This window comes from Atractosteus spatula, chromosome 24 (assembly GCF_055471065.1).
Source record: "Atractosteus spatula isolate fAtrSpa1 chromosome 24, fAtrSpa1.hap1, whole genome shotgun sequence".
In the NCBI taxonomy this organism is placed as follows: Eukaryota; Metazoa; Chordata; class Actinopteri; order Semionotiformes; family Lepisosteidae; genus Atractosteus; species Atractosteus spatula.
Window position 1 is genome coordinate 14,144,682 of NC_142729.1, and position 27,597 is coordinate 14,172,278.

Here is a 27,597-nt window from a genome sequence, read left to right on the forward strand (position 1 = left end):
GCTCTCCTCCCCACTGAGAGCTGGGGTGTGGGGAGCGGACTGGCGCCTCACCCAGGTGGGGGTACACACTGCTGGGGGTGGAGGGGATCCCCAGGACCTGGAAAGGGTCCAGAAAGGCGCTATAGGAGTGTAAGCAATTATTATTATGATGAATTAACCCTTTTTTTTTATTGCATCTTCGAGAGGTGAAAGAGATGCGCGAGAAAGGAGGTTCCGGACGCCGGGAACAGAGGAGAGCATTTTGTCGCCGAATGTCGTAGTTACCAAAAACCCATCCGGATCACTACACGGCCGGTCTTTGGATAGACCCATCACGTGTAGAGACTTGATGAGTGACAACGTTTTAAAGGGTTTTAAGTCAAATAGTCCAGACGTTAGCTGCACTGGACACGAATGCACTGGGCCAAAAAAGAGTATTAGTGGGTCTAATAGATCTGCTTCAAGATATACGACCTGATCTACCGAAAGCTGTCCAGTCTTTTCCCACTGCTCGTTTGGAATTAATGTTTACAGAGGATGCAGCTGTAAAGGGGGGGGATGCGCGCGCGCGCACAGGACGCCACACGGCCGGCCCCGATCCCCAGGAAACGGGGAGCTGCCGGGGTCGAAAATGATGGCGTCCTGTTCGGGGTCCTGGACACGCCAGGCCGGTCTCGGGAAGTAAGGGATAGGGACGAGTACACCCACTCTGTGTCAAAAAAAAAAAAAGAAGAAAGTTTTCTTCTTTTTTGAAGAAGAAAGTACAAAAAAAAAAAGTCTGTTTTCCCGCAAAACCTTCTAATCTGGGCATTTCTAATCTTCACTGTCCTCACGGCTTCCAGGGGACACAGGGACTGCTACGGTCGTCTTACTGCAAAGGCCCAGCTGTCTGCGTGTATAATGTATAAAAGCAAATGTCTCCCCCCACAGCCTGAAGAAGAAAAATCGTTTTCTGGGTAAAACGTTGAACCATCCCTGATTGACACCAGGAGAGGCAAGAGGGAAGAGGAATGGCCGGCCTCTAAGCAATCTGTTGGGCGTATACAGAACCTTCAACTTCAGTTATTAATTAAAAACAATAGTGATTGTCCTGTGTAGATTTGAATTAAAGTGAAGGCTGCAGAATTATTTCTCTCTCTCTCTCAATTTTGATTCAATTCAAGGTGCTTTATTAGCATGACCGATGGGTACAATCAGTGTTGCCAGAGCAAATAAAAATAATAAAATTAACATGGAACAAAACAAAAAATAAAAGTAAAATAAAATCTACAGACATATTACAGACATTTACAACAGAGACATATTATAAAATATTGAAATATTCTGTAGGCAGCTGGAGCATTATTGGGAGACAGACTCACTGTTCCTCAGGCTGTGACAGGAGATCACACACTGTATTATTATTATTGAGAGACGGGCTCACTGTCTGTTCCTCAGGCTGGGACAGGAGATCACACACTGTATTATTATTATTGAGAGACAGGCTCACTGTCTGTTCCTCAGGCTGGGACAGGAGATCACACACTGTATTATTATTATTGAGAGACAGGCTCACTGTCTGTTCCTCAGGCTGGGACAGGAAATCACACACTGTATTATTATTATTGAGAGACGGGCTCACTGTCTGTTCCTCAGGCTGGGACAGGAGATCACACACTGTATTATTATTATTGAGAGACAGGCTCACTGTTCCTCAGGCTGGGACAGGAGATCACACACTGTATTATTATTATTGAGAGACAGGCTCACTGTCTGTTCCTCAGGCTGGGACAGGAGATCACACACTGTATTATTATTATTGAGAGACAGGCTCACTGTTCTTCAGGCTGGGACAGGAGATCACACACTGTATTATTATTATTGAGAGACAGGCTCACTGTCTGTTCCTCAGGTTGGGACAGGAGATCACACACTGTATTATTATTATTGAGAGACAGGCTCACTGTCTGTTCCTCAGGCTGGGACAGGAGATCACACACTGTATTATTATTATTGGGAGACAGGCTCACTGTCTGTTCCTCAGGCTGGGACAGGAGATCACACACTGTATTATTATTATTGAGAGACAGGCACACTGTTCCTCAGGCTGTGACAGGAGATCACACACTGTATTATTATTATTGAGAGACAGGCTCACTGTCTGTTCCTCAGGCTGGGACAGGAGATCACACACTGTATTATTATTATTGAGAGACAGGCACACTGTTCCTCAGGCTGGGACAGGAGATCACATACTGGGCTGCCAGTTCAATTGAGTTCCCTCCTCCCTCTCCCAGTAGGATTGGGACCCGTTGTGATTCTGGCAGGTGTGGGATCTCTGGGACTAGATTTCTGAATTTCGGGAAGAATGTTTCTCTAATCCCAGAGTATCTGTCACTGTCTCTGTTCCTCTGTTCCTCAGGCCTCTCTCTCTCTCTCTCTCTCTCTCTCTCTAAATCCAGTATTGTGAGTTAGTATAGTGATTCTCAACCACTAGGGGACAGCGGAAAACTTTCAGGGGGGCCGCAAGATAGATAAGACTTTATTGATCCCGAAGGGAAATTGATGTGTTACAGCAGCCCAACACAAGCAAAAACAGACATCAGAACAGACTAAAAATTAAAATACGTACAGTGATACAAAATAAATACATAGGTGTGTGCAAAATGTGCTCATAGTCACTGTAAAAACAATCAAATCTGTGCAAAATGTGCATAGGTTTCTACAGATTGAGTGTCCAAAAAAAAAAGTACAATGGAGCAACAGGCTGTCCATGGAGGAGCAGATAATAATAATAATTGCTTACACTTATATAGTGCTTTTTCTGGACACTCCACTCAAAGCGCTTTACAGGTCATGGGGATCCCCTCCACCACCACCAGTGTGTACCCCCACCTGGATGATGCGACGGCAGCCATAGTGCGCCAGTCCGCTCCCCGCACACCAGCTATCAGTGGGGAGGAGAGCAGAGTGATGGAGCCAGTTCAGAGAGGGGGGTTATTAGGAGGCCATGATGGGTAAAGGCCAGGGGGGAAATTTGGCCAGGACACGGGGGTAACACCCCTACTCTTCTCGAGAAACGCCCTGGGATTTTTAATGACCACAGAGAGTCAGGACCTCGGTTTTACGTCTCATCTGAAGGACGGCGCCTGTTTACAGTCTAGTGTCCCCCATCACTATACTGGGGCATCAGGACCCACACAGACCGCAGGGTGAGCGCCCCCTGCTGGCCCCACTAACACCTCTTCCAGCAGCAGCCTCAGCTTTCCCAGGAGTCTCCCATCCAGGTACTGGCCAGGCTCCCACCTGCTGAGTCTCCAGTGGGGCTGCCACTTGTGAGTTCCCCCCCCGGGCAGATGAGGGGCTAACAGTCCTAGCCTAGTCCTAGGGCAGCGTTATACACCCTGACAGCCGCCGGGAGGAAGGACCTGCAGAAACGTTCCCTTGAACACCATAGCTGGAGCAGTCTGTTGCTAAAAGTGCTCCGCTGCCTACTAACAGTCCCATCTAGCGGATGAGAGGCGTTGGTCATGAGCTTGGTCAGCAATCTCCTCTTGGCCACCACCTCCAGGGGGCATCGAGGCTCAGCCCCCAGCACAGAGCCGGCCTTCTTGATGAGTTTACTGAGATGACTGGAAAAATATCAGCAAAATGCTTCAGTAACTTATGAACGAAGCAAAAAACAAACAACCAACCCATGTATAGGTTTATATCTGATAGTATGATAAAAAAACGATGAAGCAGGAGATGACTAAGCACCCACCCACAAGAGGCCCCATGTGAGTCTCATCCTCACCCCTGGCACCATTTTCACCATGTTGCTTATTGTCCTCCTTGGGTGTTTCGTTGTCATCTGTAGGTTCCCCCTCTTTCTCCTCGTCCTCATTTTCTTCAGGAGTCCTTTCCTCATCCCTGTCCTCCAACTCGTTCATTCTGTCTTCTCCTTTGAATTTATTGTCCTTGTTGGCCATGACTGCTTGTTCGGGGTTTTTGCTGCTGATCTTCTGGTGGGGTTTTCTCCTCTCCATCTCTGTGCTGTGGGAGCACAGTGGTGATTGTGCTGCTCTCTACCCCAGATTCCTGTAGTGGCCCGGGCCTGTTCTGTGGTTCTGTCCAAGATTCTGTGGGGTCTGTGTTCTCTCTGTCACGGTGGTCCGGACTTCAGAGGATTGGGATCCTATGCGAGGCACTTCAGAAAGGAAAGTTCGGAGTAGGGATGGGATGTGAAGACGTGGTCGAGAAGAAAAGCAGCATCCAAAATCCGGGAAGGCGTCTAGGGACCGTCGGTACCAAATCGGGAGGCGAGGGCATAGTCGAAGAACAATAGCTGGGTCCAAAATCCGGGGAGGCGTCAAGGGTTCGGAGGTACCAATTCGAGAGGCGAAGACGTAGTCGAGAAGAACAGCAGGGTCCAAAATCCAGGAAGGCGTCTAGGGAGTGCCGGTACCAAATTGGGAGGCGAGGGCGTAGTCGAAGAACAATAGCTGGGTCCAAAATCCGGGGAGGCGTCAAGGGTTCGGAGGTACCAATTCGAGAGGCGAAGACGTAGTCGAGAAGAACAGCAGGGTCCAAAATCCGGGAAGGCGTCTAGGGAGCGCCGGTACCACATCGGGAGGCGAGGGCATAGTCGAAGAACAATAGCTGGGTCCAAAATCCGGGGAGGCGTCAAGGGTTCGGAGGTACCAATTCGAGAGGCGAAGACGTAGTCGAGAAGAACAGCAGGGTCCAAAATCCGGGAAGGTGTCTAGGGAGCGCCGGTACCAAATCGGGAGGCGAAGGCGTAGTCGAAGAACAATAGCTGGGTCCAAAATCCGGGGAGGCGTCGAGGGTTCGGAGGTACCAATTCGAGAGGCGAAGACGTAGTCGAGAAGAACAGCAGGGTCCAAAATCCGGGAAGGTGTCTAGGGAGCGCCGGTAGCAAATCGGGAGGCGAGGGCATAGTCGAAGAACAATAGCTGGGTCCAAAATCCGGGGAGGCGTCGAGGGTTCGGAGGTACCAATTCGAGAGGCGAAGACATAGTCGAGAAGAACAGCAGGGTCCAAAATCCGGGAAGGTGTCTAGGGAGCGCCGGTAGCAAATCGGGAGGCGAGGGCATAGTCGAAGAACAATAGCTGGGTCCAAAATCCGGGGAGGCGTCGAGGGTTCGGAGGTACCAATTCGAGAGGCGAAGACGTAGTCGAGAAGAACAGCAGGGTCCAAAATCCGGGAAGGCGTCTAGGGAGCGCCGGTACCACATCGGGAGGCGAGGGCATAGTCGAAGAACAATAGCTGGGTCCAAAATCCGGGGAGGCGTCAAGGGTTCGGAGGTACTAATTCGAGAGGCGAAGACGTAGTCGAGAAGAACAGCAGGGTCCAAAATCCGGGAAGGTGTCTAGGGAGCGCCGGTACCAAATCGGGAGGCGAAGGCGTAGTCGAAGAACAATAGCTGGGTCCAAAATCCGGGGAGGCGTCGAGGGTTCGGAGGTACCAATTCGAGAGGCGAAGACGTAGTCGAGAAGAACAGCAGGGTCCAAAATCCGGGAAGGTGTCTAGGGAGCGCCGGTAGCAAATCGGGAGGCGAGGGCATAGTCGAAGAACAATAGCTGGGTCCAAAATCCGGGGAGGCGTCGAGGGTTCGGAGGTACCAATTCGAGAGGCGAAGACATAGTCGAGAAGAACAGCAGGGTCCAAAATCCGGGAAGGTGTCTAGGGTGCGCCGGTACCACATCGGGAGGCGAGGGCATAGTCGAAGAACAATAGCTGGGTCCAAAATCCGGGGAGCCGTCGAGGGTTCGGAGGTACCAATTCGAGAGGCGAAGACGTAGTCGAGAAGAACAGCAGGGTCCAAAATCCGGGAAGGCGTCTAGGGAGCGCCGGTACCACCTCGGGAGGCGAGGGCATAGTCGAAGAACAATAGCTGGGTCCAAAATCCGGGGAGGGGTCGAGGGTTCGGAGTCGAAATGCAGGGAATCTAACACTAGTAAATGCGAGTTGGGAACTTACAAGGACAGAGCTCAGGGAGGAGACCTCAATCGTGAGCAAGGAAAGGACGACTGGTGAGGGTTTAAATAGTGCAGAGAAGATTGGCGCGTGAATGTTTGGGGAGAGAAGAGCGCGAGGGACTGTGGGAGCGCTTGCACGCGCGAGTGCGATTCGTGACGCTCTCTTGTTGGCACTGACAGGCTTGGCGTCTCTTGTCTCTGAGTTTTAGTTGATAGAAGTTCTTGGTCATTCGTTTTGTCTTTCTCTTGACGCTGGATCTTATTTTTTATTAAGCGTCTCACTGCTGCTGGACTGAATTTGGGAGGCTTCACAGAGGCTCTCACAAGCTGGGCTGTTGGCTGCAGGCTCTCTTTCGCCTCCATGTGTTGTTTCTGAAGGCCTGCTCTTGACCCAGGCTCTTCCAGCTCTTCTGTTCCTGTTTTCCCGCAGGATCTCGCTGGCTTTCGCCCTTCCTCCTGTTACGAAGCGTTTTTCCGGACCCTATGCAGACGGCAGAATCTGGACGGCGGTGAACGAGGGAGGAGACGAGGAACTGGGCTGGTAGACGAACAGTGGAGGCGTGTCGATGGTGCGCTGGTGCTCGGGGGGGAGGGGGTGGTCCAGGAAATCCAGAGTGAATAGCAGAGTGAGTCCGGGTGATCCATCCAGGACAAAACGAGACAAAGTTAAAAACCGGAACGGGATCCGGTGCGGGGAGAGGGAATAAAAATGGGAAAAACGGGACCAGGCGCTCCGAGCGCCGGACTCAGCTGGGTCAGGAGGGCGACTCGGTGGGAGGCGGGCCTCCGGGCATCCGTCTTCCAATGCACAGCCTGGAATAGAGTGAGCGTCTGGCTTTTACAGAGTAGCTGGATTGGAGGCAGGTGCACATGATCAACTAAAATGTGAAAGAGCCGGAGCGCCCTTATGAGCGCCCTCTCCTTTGCTCTCTTTTTCTCCTCCTCCTCTCTGACACGCTCCTTCCTCTTCTGTCATCAGATCGATCAGCTTTCTCTTCTGTGTCTCTCTGACAGTCCCATAGTGCCCAGTGACAGGACACACACTGGAAACAGCTCAGTGTGTTTCCCATTGCAGCTCTTGCTTCAGACTGAGAAGCAAATCTGCTTGTCGGGCGACTTCAAGATTCCGGGAGTGACATCATCGGCGACATCATAATGGGGTCTTCCGTGATGTCATATGCTCAGCCACCCTGAACATGCACTCCATGGAGAGATTGTATGAAATTTCATAACTGTACCTTATGCCCTGTTTGGGATTTTCCCCCCTTTTCCTTCATGTAAACACATGTCTAAACCTTTTAAAACATGCGTGTTTCTGTTTTGGTAGAATCGCGATATGTGCAAATATCCAACACTGCGCAATTATACAGCAGGAAATCTGACAGCTGTTATTCTGACTCTAAATAAAACCCTTTTTAGATCTACAGTAAGTGTGTTGTGATTTATATAACAGAAATCCACAGTACGCAACTGGTATAATATCTGCAAGAGTTTCTAATTGATATAGTATGCCATCGGCTTAGCCTGCCTCGGTACATTGTAATGAAGAGCAGCTGGCGGGAAGACGTGTTATAAAACATTTTCACTGTTTAAAGGAGCAACATACTGTTTCACCTCCCTGAGCTGTTGCTAACGTGTTTCACTCACGAACACCAACTTCCTGGTATCACACACTTGAATAGCCCACGAACTCGAACTTGTCACTCGAGTCCTCTTGTTGCCCCTGGCAACGGCACCCCCCCCCCCGAGCTCCGCACCCGTCACTCAAACTGGAGAACGGGAGGCCGTTCAATTGAGCCAGACCCTTTTTTTTTAATCTGGCTCCCGGTCTAGATCCTCATCTTGTTAATGAGATGCCCCGTTTCGTGTCTTCGAACCGCCCTGTTGTTCCTCAGTCACTGGAGCTCCCATCTCGCAGCTCTCGAAACGGAAGTTTGTTTTTCCCGCTTCCCAGCGGCTCCCCTTTCCCCCTTTTCACTCCCCCCCCCCCCCTTGTGTCGTGTTCGTGTCTGTTTTCCTCTCTTCTTTACGTACTTCATTTTTTTTTTCATTTTGTACATGAGGCTCGTCAGCCTCCTTTCAGAATTGTTCGGTTGGGAGCCTCGCTTATTAGTTTTTAAACAGTTGATAACCACCTGTCCAGTATCCAGCCCGTATCGCCCCCTCTTGAATCTCCTGATTCTGCCGTTTATCGCCGTTTCCTTATTCTCTAAACCGGCACTGAAACCCGCCCTCACGCTGCGACACAACACGCCTGAAAGTGTTTCAGCCTGACAGCCCCCTTTCTTCAGGGTGATCGCTGTAGTTTGTTCTATGTGAGTTGTGAGCGCTTTGTTTTCCAAATCTTAAATAACTTACAGACCCTGGCTGTGTTTCCGTGGAGTTACCACACAAATCAGGAAAACCTTGTCCAATATGAACAGGCAGTGGACACATGTATATCTTTTTAAGTTTTAAAAGCCTGGCTGGAAATTTATTTTAAAAAATATTTTCCATGGCTATTCATCACAGAATATAACATAATAAAAGATACACACAAAATAGACTTTTTTTTCTCTCTTTGGAAAAGAATGTAATTAATTCCATACCAGTTAACACCTCTTTCAAAATACAGCTGTAAGTGCTAACAATGTCAATTTAGGAAGGTGCTGAGAAAAGTGTCGCTCTAATGGCACATGAAGATTTCATTGCGATGAGTGTTGGAAACAGTGGGTTGTGTTCGCTGCTGAGGGTCTTCAGAGCCTGATGGCTTGTGAATACTGTATATCCTGAGGGCTTGAGCGCCAGCAGCAGTGCAGAGCAGAGTCCTCACTAGCTGGGCAGTGACAGCACTGGGCTCCTGGCTGGCTTGCATGGATGCTCTCCACAGGCTCAGAGCAAGCAGGGCCTTGTTCTTCATCGGCATCCTGTGCAGAAAGAAACACACATCCAGCGTTCATTCTCTCTCCATTAGAAGCGGTTTTAAAGGTTGGCTAACAGTTCTAATTACCCTGCCCCTTTGGTGTGAAAATAGAAGCAATACACAATTGCTGGCACCTGATACAGTAAAAAAATGTATACAAGAGACCAGAGTCTGATTACAATGAAACAGTTCTGCTCTGTTCGGTATCTCTTCTCACCCTGTGTAACATGACTTTTTGAAATTCAGCGTGCATTTGAGTGAGGTCCGTTGCTGTAGATTTCATTAGCATTTTAATGAAGAAATTGCAAAAACAAACCTTTTGCTTTTCCTTTTTCAGAATAGTGCAAGTGGCTGTGTTTTGTGTGAGTGGAAAAGGAAACCAATCTAAAAAGCTACAAATGCATGGCTTTATTTCTTTTACTGCTGCCTGGAAATAGTTAAATGGCAGTGAGCTTCCATCTTTTTCAAGTCTGTAGTGTTTTACAAGTGCTCGTGCAAGGCAATCCTATTTTTGAAAGTAATTGCTAAGTATTTTTACACTAACTCTCTCACAGACAGAAAAATACAAAAATGCTGTCAGTTAACATGTCCTGAAGTACAGTCCACACGAATTAAGTAAGAGGATTATATACAGTAAACCTGAAAGAGGCACATTATGTTCACAAGCTACAGTATAATAATAAACCATTTTTTTATATATCCAACTGAACAATCTTGCTTCTATAAAATATACCTCCTTTTTAATTATTTCAATATTTACCATGCTATAATACAGTTTAAAATTAATAAAAGTCAAAAAGTATCAAACTTGTAATAGGAAAAAGATTGTCCCTCAGTATTGACTGGGATTCAAAACCAGGTGTTTTCTGACTCTTTTACAAAAGAGCGCAGCCCCACAATTGAGTATTTTTAAAAAGCTGTGGCATTCTAAGTGGTAGGACCTGTATATCGACTATAAAGTCCTGTTGTCAACCTTGTAGGTAATATTAGTCTCAACCTGTTAAATCACTTTTATTCTTACATAGAAGTAAATATGCTTTCACTATCGTGAACTAAAACTTTTTGGCATACATGCAATTTTATGTCTGACGTTAAAAGTTCTTAGTATGGAAAGGCTATATATTTTGTAGGACTTTGGAAAGATATAATATGTAAGTTGTGGCTGGGAAAAGGCTGTTCCTTTTGTTATTTAAGATGCAGACCAGAAGCTTGGGGACCACATTTCAAGTGGGTTTGAATAGGACTTTAGGGATATGACCAGAAATTGTGTGGTGATTCATAGGACTATTACGATATGATGATTGGCAAGTGTTGTGGGGTGCTGTGTCTTTTGTCCTTTAGTTCCTTCTCTTTAGTGTTCTGTCTGTCCCTCTATTCCAGGTGTGGGCCAGACTGCACACATCCATTCTGACTGTGTGGTAATTGATGATCATCTAGGTATCTAAACACACTGTATGATTCTATATGTGAAGATTGCTTCTGCTGTGATCATTGATAATAATAATACTGGCTGGATCTTTACTTTAAAGTGTCAGGCTTCAGTTTTTAAGGCAACAGAGCGTGAAAGATGTGCAACATCTTGAATACATTTGAAATAATTGTAATTGATTGAGGCTACAACAATGCAGGAGTATCAGAGGAGAACATACAGTATCGTCTAAAAATAACCCATTCAAAATGATTTGGACTTCATGGGCAGTCTCCATTCAAACACAAACTTAATCACCTGTGTCACTGAACATTAAGAAGTTAACTGGTGTCTCAAAATGGCAGCTTACATTTTGAGCATTCATTCTTCAGTCCCGCTGGGCCTGAACACACAGAGCCAAGTGCTGCTTTAACCAGACTCTCCACACACCACTCCATTCCAGCTGTGTTGAGTGGAATAAGGGCTCAGCTGACTGTGTCTCATCATCTGCACCTTATAAAGCTGCTCTCTGTCTAGTCCTGCTGTCCTGGGAGTGTTCATGCTAAACTGCTCATCTTGCGCTGTCACAACACACAGCACCAAGCCTGTGTTTCCAGCACTGACTGGCTACAAGTGCTGCTGAAGCCAGGAAGACAATTTGCATAGAAGAGACACTTTGCATTGGCAGCACATGCTTCAGTGCTCTGGGAGTGTTTATAGCCCTGTGAGTTTAACACTACACGACTGAGAGCTGCCCTTCATGGTAACAGAACCCACAGCAACAATGACCTTCATCACCATCTTCCTCTGGACACTCCTCATCTCTGCTCAGGGTGGGAAAGAGATTCTTTTTCAATACCCATTCTGTATCTACTGCGAAAACAAATACTTTTTTGTAAGCCAGGAGAACAAAAAAAAACTATTCATTTCAAGTTTCTTCCTAACGTGTTTCACGTGTTTGTCTTTACTTATCTGTCTTTTTCCAGAGTCCAGCAGACAGGTTACTGTGACTCAGACTCCAGTGATATCTGCCCAGACCGGTTGGAGAGTTACTATCACATGCAAGACCAGTCCTGCGGTTTGTAATAACAACTTCCTCGCTTGGTACTACCACAAACCTGGAGAAGCTCAGAAACTCCTGATTTATCAGGCAAAGAGACGTGACACTGGGATCCCAGAGCGTTTCGGTGGCAGTGGATCTGGGACTGACTTCACTCTGACCATCACCGGAGTCCAGGCGGAAGATGCAGGAGTCCCCACAGTGCTGGATCTGTTACACACCTGGACATCAGACTCCAACAGCAGTGAAAAGTTTCATTTACTTCTTGAGATCTCTAGATGGGTCACAACGAGAGGAGATTTATTCAGTCTATGTGCCCTGTTCCGTAGATAGCGGTGGACTGATCCAAGCGTCCCATCCGGATATACCTTGAAAGAAGCCAGGGAACCAGTTCCAACAATGTGACTGAGCAGCCTGTTCCACACTCCCACCACCCTTTGGGTAAAGAGCGCCTCTTGATTTCATTTTTTTAAATTCACTTCCACCTACTGTATTACATTTTGGCTTGAGTTCCACTGTCTAATTGCCTGTTCTTGGCTGCGTGTCCTGTGTCTTTGCCTTCCCTCTCAGCACCTGCAGGAGGTCCCAGCTGCAGCAGTGCAGTCGCTGTGCAGTCCTGCTGAGGGAGGTTTTTGTACGGCTGTGTTACACTGTGTGAACACACCACTATAGTAACTCAGACAGTAGTAACCTGCTGCATCTTCAGCCTGGACTCCTGTGATGGTCAGAGTGAAGTCAGTCCCAGATCCACTGCCACTGAAACGCTCTGGAGTCCCAGTCTGACGGGTAGTGGCATGATGAATCAGGAGTTTTGGAGCTTCTCCAGCTTTCTGTTGGAACCAGTGTAGCCAGTGCTTAGAGCCATCAGTGTGCACTGCAGGACTGGTCTTACATCTCACAGTGACTGTCTGTCCAGAGAGAACAGATTTCACTGCTGGGGTCTGAGTCACAGTAACCTGTCCACTGGATTCTGAAAACAAGACAAAACACAATAAATGCAAGAATGTAATAACCAGAATGCTTTAATATGTTTTAGCTACTGTACTTTACACTTGTCTATAAAAATTCAAGCATAGAAGCTATAGATTTCAGTACAAAGTTTAAAACATATATCAGTTTAACATTTAGCCAAGTATTAAATTATACCCTGAGCAGCGATGAGGAGAGTCCAGATGAAGATGGTGATGAAGCTCATTGTTGCTGTGGGTTCTGTTGCCATGAAGGGCAGCTCTCAGTCGTGAAGTGTTAAACTCACAGGGCTATAAACACTCCCAGAGCACTGAAGCATGTGCTGCCAATGCAAAGTGTCTCTTCGATGCAAATTGTCTTCCTGGCTTCAGCAGCACTTGTAGCCAGTCAGTGCTGGAAACACAGGCTTGGTGCTGTGTGTTGTGACAGCGCAAGATGAGCAGTTTAGCATGAACACTCCCAGGACAGGAGGACTAGACAGAGAGCAGCTTTATAAGGAGCAGATGATGAGACACAATCAGCTGAGCCCTTATTCCACTCAACACAGCTGGAATGGAGTGCAGTGTGGAGAGTCTGGTTACAGCAGCACTTGGCTCTGTGTGCTCAGACATACTGTAGCAGGACTGTAGGATTAAAGTTCAGAATGTATGTCCCCATTATAAGATAAAACTTCTGCTTAGTGTTGAGTGACACAGGTGATTAAGTCCCTCCTCAATCCCAGCACTTCGTGTGTAAGGCTTGCAGAGAGACATTGAGCAGGACATCTCTGACTTTCGGGGAGAGACTCTGGGGGAGTGTGCCCTCTGGTGGCACCAAAGTGATTTTACTTTCTAGGAAAATACACTTGCTGAAACCTTCCTACGTACCAATTGTCTTTTTACCTGAAAATGGAGCCTAAGAAAAATCACTCCTATGCATTGTGCTTCAAAGTGGGGTTTATGCTTGTCTTGACTGCTAGGATAAAACGATCAACACCGCAGCTGTGACAGCTTGTTCCACGCACCCACACTTCTGTGTGTAAAGAGTTGCCTTCTGTCCTTGACGCCATAAAAGATCTTTCCACTCCCATTACTTTCCCTAGATGCGGCCTTGATCCAGGTGTTGATCTTGATAAACTTCGACACTTTCGGTTTTGTGAATTTTCAGTCAGTTCTCCGTTTTCACTGTGAATAATGTCTGCAGTGTATCTGGCTTCATTCAACATGTTTTGGACAATATGTCACCAGAAGTTACTTTCCTGTCACACACAGGACAAGGGGATGGTGTCCTTAAAGAATAACAGGGCTGTCTAACAGAAATTAAAGCACCAGAGAACCTGCTTTGAAACTGTTTTTATTTTTTGCAAATGTACCTCACATACATTGTACATTTCTAAACCAAGACATCTGTCCATCTCCAGAACTCTCTGACCTTACACAGAAGCCCCGTGAACAGGACTACGTGCTCTGTGGCTGGCCTGCCATTACAATAAAGTCTCCCCCTGTTTTCCTGTAAAAGATACAATCATATTTTTAAAAAAAAGAGAGACAGTACTGCAGCTCATCAAACCTCTATAACTGACTACGGCATTCGTGACTTCAGCTGCCTAGAAAGAGCGCGTCTTCAAGTCTCTCTCTGTAAGCTTTTCCAGATTTCCACATATCATTTCTAGCATAATAAAAAAAAAATCGTAGTACAGGTTGAAAATCCTTTATCCGAAATTCCAAAATCCGAAACGTTCCGGCTCACGGTGATGTCATCGATGACGTACCCTCTCCCTCAAGTTTTTCGGACCCGATGTAGTTGTAATGTCCGGGGCTGCATTTCTCTTCAGGTTTGTAAGCAGTGATCATCGTGTTTTGTTTTTGGGGTTTTTTTTTTTTGTACAGTAAGTACAAAACGTTATTTTTTTACGTGAGATCTGAATTTCACCTCCATGTATGAGTGTAGCTTGACTAGCGTCATTACCTGTACATTACTTTAAAAATAAAATGCTTTTTTCAGTTTTCATTTTATTTATCTGTAATCATATTTAATGCTTTGCTTTTACACCTTACGTAAAACTGAATACCTGTATAGTTAAAAAATAAAATACAGATGGCGTACGTGTGCCGTCTTTAATCAAAACATGACATCGTAGGTGGAGACTGATATCTTTCCGCTGGTATCATGTTTAAAAAATTATTTTTAAAAAAAAGGTATATAAAACTACATGCAGGGGATGTGTATAAGCTATATTATGAAAAGCAAATGGATATCGTGTTTAGACTCGGGTCCCATCCCCACGCTGTCCCATTTTACAGATGCAAATAGAAAAATGTTTCCGAAATCCGAAAAAATCCAAAATCCGCAACACTTTCGGTCCCAGGAATTTCGGGAAAGGGATTCTCAACCTGTATAATATAGAAGAAAAAAACAGCAAGCACTATAATGACCCTACACCTACATATGAAAAGAAGTTTTTTTTTTTAATATATATATATAGAAGGGGGGGGGGGGGGGGGCATTTTCAGATTTTGGTTTAAAGCTCGGTCTTTACTTGATGAACAGCTTCGGCGGCCGCGTCGTGGTTCATACGCCGGGCCGCCCTCAGGGCGGACTTCACGGACGTCTCGATCCACGCGTGGGGCAGGGCGGTGTGCTCCCCGGCGAAGTAGACCCTCTGAGAGGGCACGAACAGGTCGCGGTGATAATCCGTCAGCTGGAAGGGTGTGAAGAGCACAAAGACACCCAGGCTGGGCTCGTCCAGGCTCCACTTCTTCACCAGCCCGCCCTCGTACAGAGCGCGGATGCCCTCGCCGTGGATGGCCGCCAGGTCGCTCAGCGCCGCCTCCCGGCAGGCCTCGCCGCTCATCCCCAGGAAGAACAGGGACTCGTCCGCCCAGGTGTAGGACGCCAGCACCAGCCCGACCCCGCTCTCGAACGCTTCGCTGACGTAGTAGATGAAACGCGACGGGCGATCCGTGACGGACTTGCCTCCGCGGATCCCTTCCTTCTCCCAGAACCGCTCCTTGAAGACCAGGAAGATTTTAGTCGCGCTGTCGTAGTGGACGCCCCGCAGGGCCTCTCTCTTGTGCAGGGGGAGAGGGGGGTTAAATCTGACGTTCAGAGTCGCCTTGGCCGTGCCGGTGAACAGGAGGTAGTCCGCCGCCGCCGTTTGGACCGCGCTGCGCGGTTTGTGTCTGTACGCCACCCGGACCCCCTCGCTGGTCTGATTTATTTCCAAAACCCTGGACTCCAGCTGCACACGGCTGCGCCGCAGGTCTTGTCTCACAGCCTGCGGCAGCAGATCCATGCCGCCATCAATTTTGTAAAACCTGGCGGGAAACAGATCAGACGGACAGGTCATTTTGGGGTTGTTTTGGTTTTTTTTTTCCAGCCCTGTCAAAATGAAAACACCCGAAACATGAGTGTGGGTTCCGTATTAGAATAACTTCATAGCTGAAGACTCTACAGTTCAATTTATTGCCACACTTTGCGATCACAATTCCCTTTGTTTTAGGGATCAGCCGCGAATTCGAATTCAGAATTCGGAGTAGAAGGAATTCTCCCTGAAATATTCTCTCGGGGATCGTACTGGTTATATCACATCATGTTAGAGGCTGCGTGGGTAAGGGACTGCTTATAAAAATTGAACAGGAAATTGAGGGTGTGGGATGACTTTAAGAAAGAATGAGGTCTGTTTCACAGATCTATGTACAGTAGGTGACGCTTCTTTACACCAAGGGTGGTGGGAGTGTGGGACAAGCCGCCCGGCCATGTTGTTGAGGTTGATAATCTGGCTTTTTTCCACGAAAACGCAGACGATTTGAAAATCTCACTTGACGTCATCGCTGATGTCAGCCTCATCTCGCAGGTTCTCGCTGAAGGCGGTGTAAAACAGGGACTGGCTGTTTAGAATGTCTCCGATCATCTGGATAGCGTGTCTGCTGAGGTTACTTTCTCTCTTGAGGTATTCCTGTGGGGTCACAACCGCGAAGCGTCAAAAAACACTGTTGACAGGAAAGTTATCCAGTCCAGGGACGCGGGGGGGGGGGGGGGGAGCCGGAATCTATCCCAGCTAGCACTGGGGGCAAGCCAGGATTCACCCTGGCCGGGACTGCAGTCCACTGCAGGGCAGACGGACACAGGCACAAACACACTCCAACCACTTTTCCTAGAAGCCAGTGAACCTGCCACTTGGGGAGAACTTGGGGAGAACATGCAAACTCCCCCCTGCAAGGCAGCAATGCTCACCACTGTGCCTGTCTGGATCTGTAACCAAACTCTGAAGTAACTTACCTAGTTGTTTGTTCAACTGCAGTTTCCGAAGCAGCTGTATTTTGCTTTATGCACTTATGTGTAGAATAATAATAATAATTGCTTACACTTATATAGTGCTTTTCTGGGCACTCCACTCAAAGCGCTTTACAGGTCATGGGGATCCCCTCCACCCCCAGCAGTGTGCAGCCCCACCTGGATGAGGCGCCAGTCCGCTCCCCACACCCCAGCTCTCAGTGGGGAGGAGAGCAGAGTGATGGAGCCAGTTCAGAGAGGGGGGTTATTAGGAGGCCATGATGGGTAAAGGCCAGGGGGGACATTTGGCCAGGACACTGGGGTAACACCCCTACTCTTCTCGAGAAACACCCTGGGATTTTTAATGACCACAGAGAGTCAGGACCTCGGTTTGACGTCTCATCCGAAGGACGGCGCCTGTTTACAGTCTAGTGTCCCCCGTCACTATACTGGGGCATCAGGACCCACACAGACCGCAGGGTGAGCGCCCCCTGCTGGCCCCACTAACACCTCTTCCAGCAGCAGCCTCAGCTTTCCCAGGAGTCTCCCCTCCAGGTACTGGCCAGGCTCCCACCTGCTGAGTCTCCAGTGGGGCTGCCAGTGGGGAGCTGCAGGGTGATATGGCTGCTGGCCTATGATCTCCACTGAAGTATGATAATCAACCACATCCACATCTCATTACCCCCTGGGGATAATTAATACTAGAAATGATCAGGATCAGAACCCAAACCGAGCCGCACCTTCACGGAATAGACATCGTATTTCTTGAGGATACACTGGCACTGGGATGGATCCCTCTCGATTTCATCGATGACCTAGAAGAAAAAAATATGTCTCACAGATCAGAGGCCATGGAAATCTCACAATTTCAGAGATCACATCAGAAAGGGTACTGAACTCGCAGCCGAGCTCTTCAATTCAAGCTTTATCAACTTCTGGGGGGGAAGATGAGTTCGACAGCAGAGTCCACCAATAAAGAATTCATTCCAGCCGTGTTTCGGGAGATAAGCGTTCAGAGGTATTTTACGTTGAGAAGGAGACAAAATCACTTCTTGTTCAAATCTTCACTTGTGTAAAAAATAGCGTTTTCCAATGAAGACATTAAACAAGTATGGAGGAATAATGATCCCACTGGCATGTTGCGAAAAAGGTGGGGAGGAGCTACCAGCCACACTGGCAGGGCTGATCAGTGAGTTTAGAGTCCGGCTGTGGTTTCATGAAATCGCTCGGAAGCTTCAAGCTCCAAACACTCCTGATCTAAAGGTGGAGGGATATTTGATGACATAATATTTTAGATTCGTCATGGAATCAAACCGATCAGCTAGCAAAGTAAAGCAATGTCAATTTTTACTGCATGCACCATTTCTCACTTTCCCAGAATGCTTCTTAAAGTGTCCCCGCTCGTGAAAGACATCAGCCTCCAAATGTATTGACACCTCCGATTAGCAGGTGTATTCTATAGAGTTTTTTTATTAGGATCTTAAATATTCTTGAGGGATATTAATACTACTTCCTTAGCATTAGTATTAGTATAGCAATAGCAAATTTCTGGACCCTCCACTCAAAGCGCTTTACAGGTAATGGGGATCCCCTCCACCCCCAGCAGTGTGAACCCCCACCTGGATGAGGCTCCACTCCGCTCCCCACACCCCAGCTCTCAGTGGGGAGGAGAGCAGAGGGATGGAGCCAGTTCAGAGAGGGGGGTTATTAGGAGGCCATGATGGGTAAAGGCCAGGGGGGAAATTTGGCCAGGACACTGGGGTGACACCCCTACTCTTCTCGAGAAACGCCCTGGGGTTTTTAATGACCACAGAGAGTCAGGACCTCGGTTTGACGTCTCATCCGAAGGACAGTGCCTGTGCCCCGTCACTATACTGGGGCATTAGGACCCACACGGACCGCAGGGTGAGCGCCCCCTGCTGGCCCCACTAACACCTCTTCCAGCAGCAGCCTCAGCTTTCCCAGGAGTCTCCCCTCCAGGTACTGGCCAGGCTCACACCTGCTGAGTCTCCAGTGCGGGGCTGCTGGCTATATTAGACCAATCCTCCAGATTGTGAGAGCTGCACTGGAGACCTACTCTCCTCAGCTCACAGCAGGCATGAGCCACCAGAGATTGCATGATCGATCAAGCACACTGATCTCGAGCTTACCCTTCTGGCTTCAGGCAGAAGACTGTTTGTTTTTGGGAGGGCTACAATTTCCTGGTACGCTTTAGAATTCACCTGTTGTTCAGTTCTAGCTAGGACACCTGGCCCAGAGGGAGCAAAACAGCTCTAAAATAGAACTGAAGCATTTCAGTTCTCCAGTTCTCCACAGAGGGGCTGATACACGCGTACTCATGCAACCATATCAAGTGTTCTCAGCTAGATGGAGTCAAGCAGTTGGGGAAACCCATGTCTCACTGTGGAACTTGGGGAGACCAAACTGGACTCATGAGGCCAGTGTTGGATGAGATCTTGTTCTGAGTTCACATTTCCAACCCTCACTTTTTTCCTAAAGAGGTACCAGCGTCCCTATCAGGCAAAACCCCAGTTTTATTGCAGAACTGGGCATCCATCTGATACCTCCCCTGTCTTTCTCTAAATTGGCCATGTTTTCGCACTAACGAGGGGGTGACAGAGGAGCCTGTCACGAGGTACAGGTAGCATGGAAAATACAACATTCAGACATCTTCCATTGAGCGGTTACTACATAAGTTCCTGAGGGTGCACACTCAGGGCTTGACTAGTAACTGCTATTACTTAATTTCATATCCATTCACCTTCTCTAAACTCCTTCAAATCCAGACTCCAAACCTTCTTCTGTAGAAGAGCCTTTACTGAACTGGTTCCAGTCTTTACCCCTCTACCCCTACTCAGCCAGCAGCCATATCACCCTGCAGCTCCCCACTGGCAACCCCACTGGAGACTCAGCAGGTGGGAGCCTGGTCAGTACCTGGAGGGGAGACCTCCTGGGAAAGACTAAGGTTGCTGCTGGAAGAGGTGTTAGTGGGGCCAGCAGGGGGCGCTCACCCTGCGGTCCATGTGGGTCCTAATGCTCCAGTATAGTGACGGGGGACACTAGACTGTAAACAGGCACTGTCCTTCGGATGAGACGTAAAACCGAGGTCCTAACTCTCTGTGGTCATTAAAAACCCCAGGGTGTTTCTCGAAAAGAGTAGGGGTGTTACCCCGGTGTCCTGGTCAAATTTCCCCCCTGGCCTTTACCCATCATGGCCTCCTAATAACCCCCCTCTCTGAACTGGCTCCATCACTCTGCTCTCCTCCCCACTGAGAGCTGGGGTGGGGGGAGCGGACTGGCACACTATGGCTGCCGTCGCATCATCCAGGTGGGGCTGCACACTCCTAGGGGTGGAGGGGATCCCCATTACCTGTAAAGCGCTTTGAGTGGAGTATCCAGAAAAGCGCTATAGAAGTGTAAGCAATTATTAATTATTTAAGGGGATGGGAAAAACCCTGCATCGAATTGGAGAAATGGTTTGTTCCAGAGGGGGGAGGGGCTTACAAGCTATTTAAGCTTCAGCCTAAGAGGGGGTTGGTTGTTATATCAGGTAGTGCGACTGAAAACAGGGAGAAAGCAATAAGGAGGATTTATCTGCATTTGAAGACTTAGTTTTGTTTCTTTTGGGGGTTTTGTTTTCTGGTGAGGGAGGACTGGGAGCACTGTAAATAAACTGCACTTATTTTACTTGAGTGTTTTTGTGGCGGAGCCATTCTGTTATAAAACGGACCTGCTTCGGCCTACCCCAGGCCATTGTGTGACAGAGGGTTTTGTTATCAAATACCCCTGTCGGGGTTTATTGATCGTCACCTTTTGTATGGCCTCAGAGTACAGCTGCTCAGGAGACTTCCCCTTTTCCGATTTCTCCAGCGGGTAGCCCAGAAGGTCAGGGTTCTTGTTAACGTCGAACACCCTGTGGAGCCTGCCGTTGGTGAAGTACCAGGCGCTGTCGTCGGCGTGGATGAACTCGGATAATTTGAGCCCGTAGTGTTGAACGTAGTGATGGACGAGTCTGGAAAGGTCACAGGAGACGCAGAACGTCTAAACGCGGAGGCGAGACGCGATCGCGTGTTAATATTGCAGTCTGATATAGCTCCAGCAGAGTTTTGTGCTAAAATCCAGCAGCGGTACCAACCAGATGTGCTGAGGGTGTTGTTTGCTGCAGATATTTAGGAACTTGGGGGTGTGGGTACTGGGAAGAAGTCACAGATGACTAAGGAATACGGATCTGCACAGAGGAACAGAGTGACACGGTGTAAAAGGAATATGACTTTAGATATTTAGCCCAGAGTTACGTTTCAATCCCAGGATCATTCTAGCCTTTTAATGAGTGTAATTGCAACACTGCCCCCTGTCTGCACTGCTCTGTTACTTCATCCCCCCCCCTCCTCCTCCTGCTGTTAGGCAGGGGTAGGAATGCAGTGTTTAAATTTGCATACCTCTTTTCCCTCATGGTAAATATTTACAGTTTAACCACCTTGTCACATTTGTCAGAAGTCAATCCAACCTGCCTAGTAGCTTGTCAGACAAGAAAATGAATGTAAAAAGAATTCTACATAATGCTTTCGAACGTGTTTGGGAACATTGTGGAATTCTGGTGGAACAGGAACTTTCTGGGTTTTTAATCCACTGCTGTTTTTTTTTTAAATCACTGTTCATTAACGCAGAAATGCCAACCACTGTTCATTAACTCCAAGTACACCTTGAATGCAGTATAGACACCAGAGGTTGGCATCCCTTTTTGGCAGGAGGGCCAGAAAAATGCCGTCTGCCTATAAAAGTGTTGGCAGGCAAAGTGTTATGCCTCTGGGCTCGTGCACATTAGGGATGACAATGACAAGGCAATGACAATTCACCCTTCACTGGCTGGGAAATTTTGCAGCTGCTGCAGGAATCACAGTAACCTTGTTCTGCCAATGTGTTAAATTGTTAAAAAATAGTGAAGCACTAGAGCTTCTTCAGCTGGTTCATCTCACGCCTCATCACACCCTGAAACGAGCACTGCAGGGAAACACTCACTCGTGAGTCGAGGGAATTCTCATGGCGCCCAGCTCCGCGTACCAGCCCCTGGTCTTGTTCCTGTGGGTGAGAATGCGCCCCCCGACTCGGTCACTGGCTTCCAGGATCTGCACCTGTAGGAAAACGCACCACTGTGGCATCAGAGGAGAGCAGTAACAGCACTTAGCTGCTGATTGATGAGGCCTGAGCACAAACAAAAGGAATTATTTTGAGTGTTTCCACGGATCAGCGGTTCCGGAGGAACCTAATTATGAAAAGCATAAGCTTGGAACAACGCCACCCCTCCCCCCCAGGAGCTGAGCCCAAGCCCGAGAGAGTGTTGGGATACCGTACGTCATGCCCGGCGTCCTCCAGGAGCTTCGCCGCGATCAATCCGGAGATCCCCGCCCCGACGATCAGGAATTTCTTCGCCGGGCCTTTCCGGATCAGGCCGTGCTTTGCGATGTCCAGCAGGAACTCGGAATCCTTGTCGTGGAAGCACCTCTGGATGGCGCTGCTGTCCGCTTGCCCCTGCGCCAAGAGCGTCAGGAAGCAGCCCAGCAGGGTGACTGGGGAGAGAAGAAGCAAAAACAGACTCGATCTTCATTTAGGCAAGCGACACAGAAGGACTAACATGTGCATATAACATATTATATCAAAATATGATATAATAATAACTAATAAAATATTAACCTGGGATTATACATATAATAATAAATTATAATAATATAATAAGTTGGAATCACCTTTGCAATTATTACACAAATACTTGTTTCTGTGAGTTTGACAGACAATCCACTAGCCCCGGGCACTCAGACATCCTAGGATATCTCAGCTTTCTACTTTTGCTTGCAAGCTCAGGTCATGTGAATGAAACTGATTTCCTCTGTGCGCTTCTGTTTGAGGGCTCGCTCCCAGCGATCGGCCTTACTGCTGTTGGGGGGGCCACAAAGGTAAGATACAGGACCAGGGAAAATACAACCCACTGCGCCGTGTGGCGAACAGCTAGCTCTGGCGACAGCAGGCGATTTAGAATTGAGATGCTTTGGATTTTTTATTTATTTTCAGTCCTGCGGATTTCCATTGCATTGTACTCTGCCGCCATTTCCTGTGTAAATAATGTCCAGGACTGCCCTTCAGTCATGTGCTTAGACAGATGGTAGATGTGTGCGTGCGTGGCCTGTTCAAGAGTTTATAAGGAAGGGCGAGGCAGTGTCAAAGAAAAATCTTCCATTCCTGAGTGGGGCTGGTTCCATCTTGATGCGGGTGGGCGTGACGTGCAGAGGCAGGGTAATCTGAAGGCGCTCGGCGGCTGATTAGCATCTCTGACCATTTGAGCAACTCAGTTCTGCGTTGGCTGCTGTAAAGAGACCTGGGAAACCTCCAGTTCAGACACTCCGAGTCTGTGGGACTCCAGATTGGCCAGCCTTAGACTGAGATAACCCTCCAGTTATACCCCCTGTACTGCAATCGGAAAGGACTATACTCGAAAGAACCATGCATCTATGAACTGGCTTCATTACTCTGCTCTCCTCACCACTGTTAGCTGATGTGTGGGGAGCGTTCTGGCGCACTATGGCTGCCGTCGCATCATCCAGATGGATGCTGCACACTGGTGGTGGTGGAGGGGATCCCCATTACCTGTAAAGCACTTTGAGTGGAGTGTCCAGAAAAGTGCTATATAAGTGTAAGCAATTATTATTATAATTATTATTAATTAAAGGAAAAGAGGCACAACGTTTCGGCTGTGGAGCCTTACTCAGGTGTCATTGTGAGTATATGATGTCACTGCGTCAGCAAGCTCATTCAGATCACAACCAGCCTCCTTAAAACATGCTCCAGTCAGTGATCTCAACACAATCACTGAGCACATTCTTAGTCTCAGATGATCATGGTTTTACAGTTCCTAGACTTGGTTGACATGCTTTAAATCTCTGTCTGTAGTTTGGGACAAGAAAGACCATATTATGATCCGATTGACCGAGAGGGGCATGGACAAACGCTCAGTATATCTCAGAAATGCATCAGCTTGCGTAAGCTATAAAGGAACAGGTAAAGGTTAATTCACACAGCCAAAGAAGGCTCCACACCTGAAATATTGTGTCTCTTTTCTTTCAGCCTAGAATAAACCTTTACTTGTTCCTTTGCAGCCTATGCCTGCTGACGCAGCTCAAAAGAACCAGCCTGAGTAACCGTTGTCCTCACATTGTACACTAATTATTGTGTAAACGCTGACAACTGTTCGATTGCCAAGTTAGTGGCTGCATGTTGCCTTGATTGGACTTTTGAGTGAGGACAAAATCAATTACAGACAGGAGATGCATCTCTTTTTTTTTAATAGCTGGTGTCAGGATAATTCGCTGTCTTTAAACGCCAACATAAGAAGTCTGATAAGCAATGATCATTGAATTTAGAAAGAAATGTTCTATTCCTATGAACCCTGGAGCTGTGAATGGAACTGATATTGCACGAGTAAATGAATATAAATACCTAGCACAATACAGAGGCAAGGGTGCAACGCAGGTTGTATTTTTTAAGAAGGTTAAAGAGGTTTTGTGTAACAGCATAACGGTGGCACTTTTTATAAGAATTTTAGTGGGGAACATTCCAGCCTTTTGCATTCAGATCTGGGGATTTGTCCTTGCAGAAAAACAACATGTTATGCAAAGTGACCAGGACTGGTGCATTGTTGGACTCAATAACAGGTCTAACGAAGGAAAATATCTAGAAACATCAAATCTTAGGTGACCCCTCTCATCCACTCCTTTTAGAAATGCCCTCTGGGAGAAAGTACCAGATCCCCTGTCTAAAGACTCTTTTATACCAAAAAGCATTCAGGAGTTGAACAATGAAAAAAAAATGTTTGCAGGGAGGGGTCTTATAGTTGAGGAAGAATTTTAGCATTTACCTTTTTTAAGTGTATAAGATAGTGACTAGTTGGCTTTAAAAAATGCTTTTTACCCAGCAACAGTATGAAAGAACAATTGCAAGCATATTACTGTATTTGACATTTTGATATTAATGGTACAACCGCAGAATGTCTAGCTCATTTCACACCTTTTATTTATATACTTCCTTTTGTCTATATGCAAGGTAGAATGTGGTCAATTACAAAGAAATGTTTGTAGAGAGAAAAAAACAACTCCTAATATGGAAACTTAGAAAGAGCTTCCTGTGTGAATTTCCTGTATAAAACTCATTGCATTTACCATCTCGGTGGAGAGGTTACTCACAGATCTGTATGAGAGGCTGCTCTCGGGTCTGCATGATTATATCCTCCCCATGCGCATGTATAAAGGGACTCTGCTTGACCACACCTAACCTGAGTGAAGACTTTTCTTCGACATAGTGATTGTCTGTTTTTCATCTGATGGTGCTGGAAGAGCTCTGACTGAGCAATGTTGGTGGTAATAATAATAATAATACACTTTTTTTATATAGCGCCTTTAAAGGTGGCTTCTCAAAGCCCTTTGCAGGATGACAACAACAATAAATAAGAAGAACACACAAGATAAAACACAATGACAATACACAGAGGAGACCGTGGATGGTGGTACTAAGACAAGCAGAGGGGTGAAGAATGGAGCCAGTTCAGCAAAGGCTCTTCTGAAGAAGAGGGTTTGGAGTCTGGATTTGAAGGAGTTTAGAGAAGGTGACTCTCTGATATCCTTGGGCAGAGAGTTCCAGAGCTTGGGGGCAGAACAGGAGAAGGCCCTGTCACCCCCAGAGTGTAGACGGGCTTGGGGGGACAGTAAGGAGAGCAGAATGAGAAGAGGGAAGGTTGCGAGGTGGGGAGTAGGGCAATAATAGCTCAGACAGGTACTGAGGTGCCAAGCCATGCAGAGCCTTGTAGGTGAGCAGGAGGATTTTAAAGTCTACACAGAATTTGACCGGAAGCCAGTGCAAGGACTCCAGGATAGGAGTGATGTGATCACTTGCACTAGACCTGGTCAGGATTGTGGCTGCTGAATTCTCTTGATGTGCAAGACGAATTCCCTCAGGAGACAATGAAGGTTACATCAACTCAACACGCATTCGCGACAAAAATATGCCAAAGGACCTGAGAAGCTCCTGGTATATATATAAAAAAAGTCCTCTGCTATTTCCTTCATTCCTAAAAAAGCTCCACAAGCAGGTGCTCTTTCGGTCTATGTGGAATTAACCTGTTCTTGTCCCTCTGCATCACACACACTAATACAGCTCATTGCTCGAACCCTCACCTGTACACTGTATACAATGCCTAGCGCTCTGTGTGAGAGGATCTGTTAGCCCTGGACAAAGGGGACTGTTTGCAAATCCTAATGAAGGGACAGTCTGACCAAAACTGCCTCTAAAACTGGACACTTTGCAAGGGTGATGAATTTGCACCCCTTAACAGGATGAAGCTGCAGTCAAAAATCAAAGGGTACAATTAAAATCAGGGGCTACGACTGTCTATTATTCAGTCTTGAAGAATGTTCTCATCCTTTAAAATTTGCTAAGAAGCCCGCCGTTTTAAATCTCAAGATGAGCCGAAACCTGTCCAGCGTCGCACATGATCTGATGCAGAGAGGGAAAAAAATCGAAAGAGCATATTTACGTGCAGGTGACGCCGCGGTCCCTGGCCGCATATTGCCGTCTGTTCTGGAAAGAAAAAAAACGGCACGATCAGACCTTTGCCGACAACGTCCCAGCGGACCCGTAGAGCGTCGTGCACTCGGGACTGACGAGTCTGGGGCTGCACACGTCCCAGTTAGCGGAATTAGCCATTAAAATTCCCCCCAGATCACCTGTTGCAGCTCATTTACAGTACGAGAGGGTACCTATATCCGTGCTAAATAAAATTTAAAAAAATATAACAGCAGTTCTTAACGGTAAGGCTGTTATTATCACATGTGGGATTCAAAGTTACAACCATCAGCTTACAAATAGCTGTTATATAATAATAATAATACAAATTATTATTTTGGAAAGGAGGTGTTAAAAAAAGTGCACACCTAGAACATGCATGCGTTCTTGCCTCGAATTTGCATTAAATGAGTTCAAAAACTTGGGTTGGCTTTTCCTGGCGGCTCTTAATTGCTCTAATTAGCACGTACCTTGGAAGGGTGACCTTCTCGCCTTGAGACGGAGGCAGCTGTCGCCCCCGTACCTGTCTCGTACGGTATTTATACCCGGCTTCTGAGAGGGGAAGGGGGGAGGGAGGGAGAGAGCGCGATTTGGCACTCTCTGAAGGAGCGGCGTTTGTACGGAAGCGCATAGCCATCTCGTAATTAGGACAGCAAACGAGTCGTAACGATACAGATACCTTTGTACTGGGGGTTGAGTTGTTCCTGACAAGGTGCAACACTGCATAACGCTCACAGACTGTCTTTCCCCTGCGGTTTGTTCCTATTGAAGTGTTACAGTTTGCACCTCATGTAAGCACCGTTTTGACCAGGAATGCACTCCCACCTCTCCGAATAGTGCTAATATTGCAGCGCCCTCAAACCCGGGCCTCCGGGCCTCCCTCAACAGGGACCCAGCCAGTTGAGCTGAAGGGAGATCGATTTTTCGATTCAATTCAAGGTGCTTTATTAGCATGACCAATGGGTACAATCAGTGTTGCCAAAGCAAATAAAAATACTGAAATTCACATGGAACAAAATAACAAATAAAAGTCAAATAAAATCTACAGACGTTTACAACAGAGATATCTAATAAAATATTTACATGTACTGTAGACAGATGGAGCATTATTGGGAGACAGGCTCACTGTTCCTCAGGCTGGGACAGGAGATCACACACTGTATTATTATTATTGAGAGACAGGCTCACTGTCTGTTCCTCAGGCTGGGACAGGAGATCACACACTGTATTATTATTATTGAGAGACAGGCTCACTGTCTGTTCCTCAGGCTGGGACAGGAGATTACACACTGTATTATTATTGAGAGACAGGCTCACTGTCTGTTCCTCAGGCTGGGACAGGAGATCACACACTGTATTATTATTATTGAGAGACAGGCTCACTGTCTGTTCCTCAGGCTGGGACAGGAGATCACACACTGTATTATTATTATTGAGAGACAGGCTCACTGTTCCTCA

General features: G+C 47.3%; 1 protein-coding gene and 1 pseudogene across 1 annotated transcript; one reads left to right on the forward strand and one right to left on the reverse strand.

Annotated features, from left to right (window-relative positions):
- The first annotated feature begins 11,034 nt into the window (after positions 1-11,034).
- Positions 11,035-11,654, forward strand: LOC148815958 (immunoglobulin kappa variable 4-1 pseudogene; annotated as a pseudogene).
- A 1,941-nt stretch (positions 11,655-13,595) lies between these two features.
- Positions 13,596-26,788, reverse strand: LOC148815959 (L-amino-acid oxidase-like). The gene is made up of 8 exons (XM_088904770.1): positions 26,610-26,788; positions 26,111-26,154; positions 21,886-22,100; positions 21,553-21,665; positions 20,344-20,545; positions 17,274-17,348; positions 16,080-16,216; positions 13,596-15,575 (listed from the first exon to the last, which is right to left on the reverse strand). The coding sequence occupies exons 1-8, from the start codon at positions 26,774-26,776 to the stop codon at positions 14,780-14,782; spliced, it is 1,749 nt and encodes a 582-aa protein (XP_088760896.1). The 5' UTR covers positions 26,777-26,788; the 3' UTR covers positions 13,596-14,779.
- Between the last annotated feature and the right edge of the window lie 809 nt (positions 26,789-27,597).

Excerpts from the sequence above, each read along its gene's own strand:
- LOC148815959 (XM_088904770.1), bottom strand. The coding sequence starts at position 26,776 with ATGGCTATGCGCTTCCGTACAAACGCCGCTCCTTCAGAGAGTGCCAAA. Across the intron at positions 16,217-17,273 it reads ACGATGTCTATTCCGTGAAG|GAATACCTCAAGAGAGAAAG; the intron begins GTGCGGCTCGGT and ends GTGACCCCACAG. Across the intron at positions 15,576-16,079 it reads GACATCAGCGATGACGTCAA|GTTTTACAAAATTGATGGCG; the intron begins GTGAGATTTTCA and ends GTTTCCCGCCAG.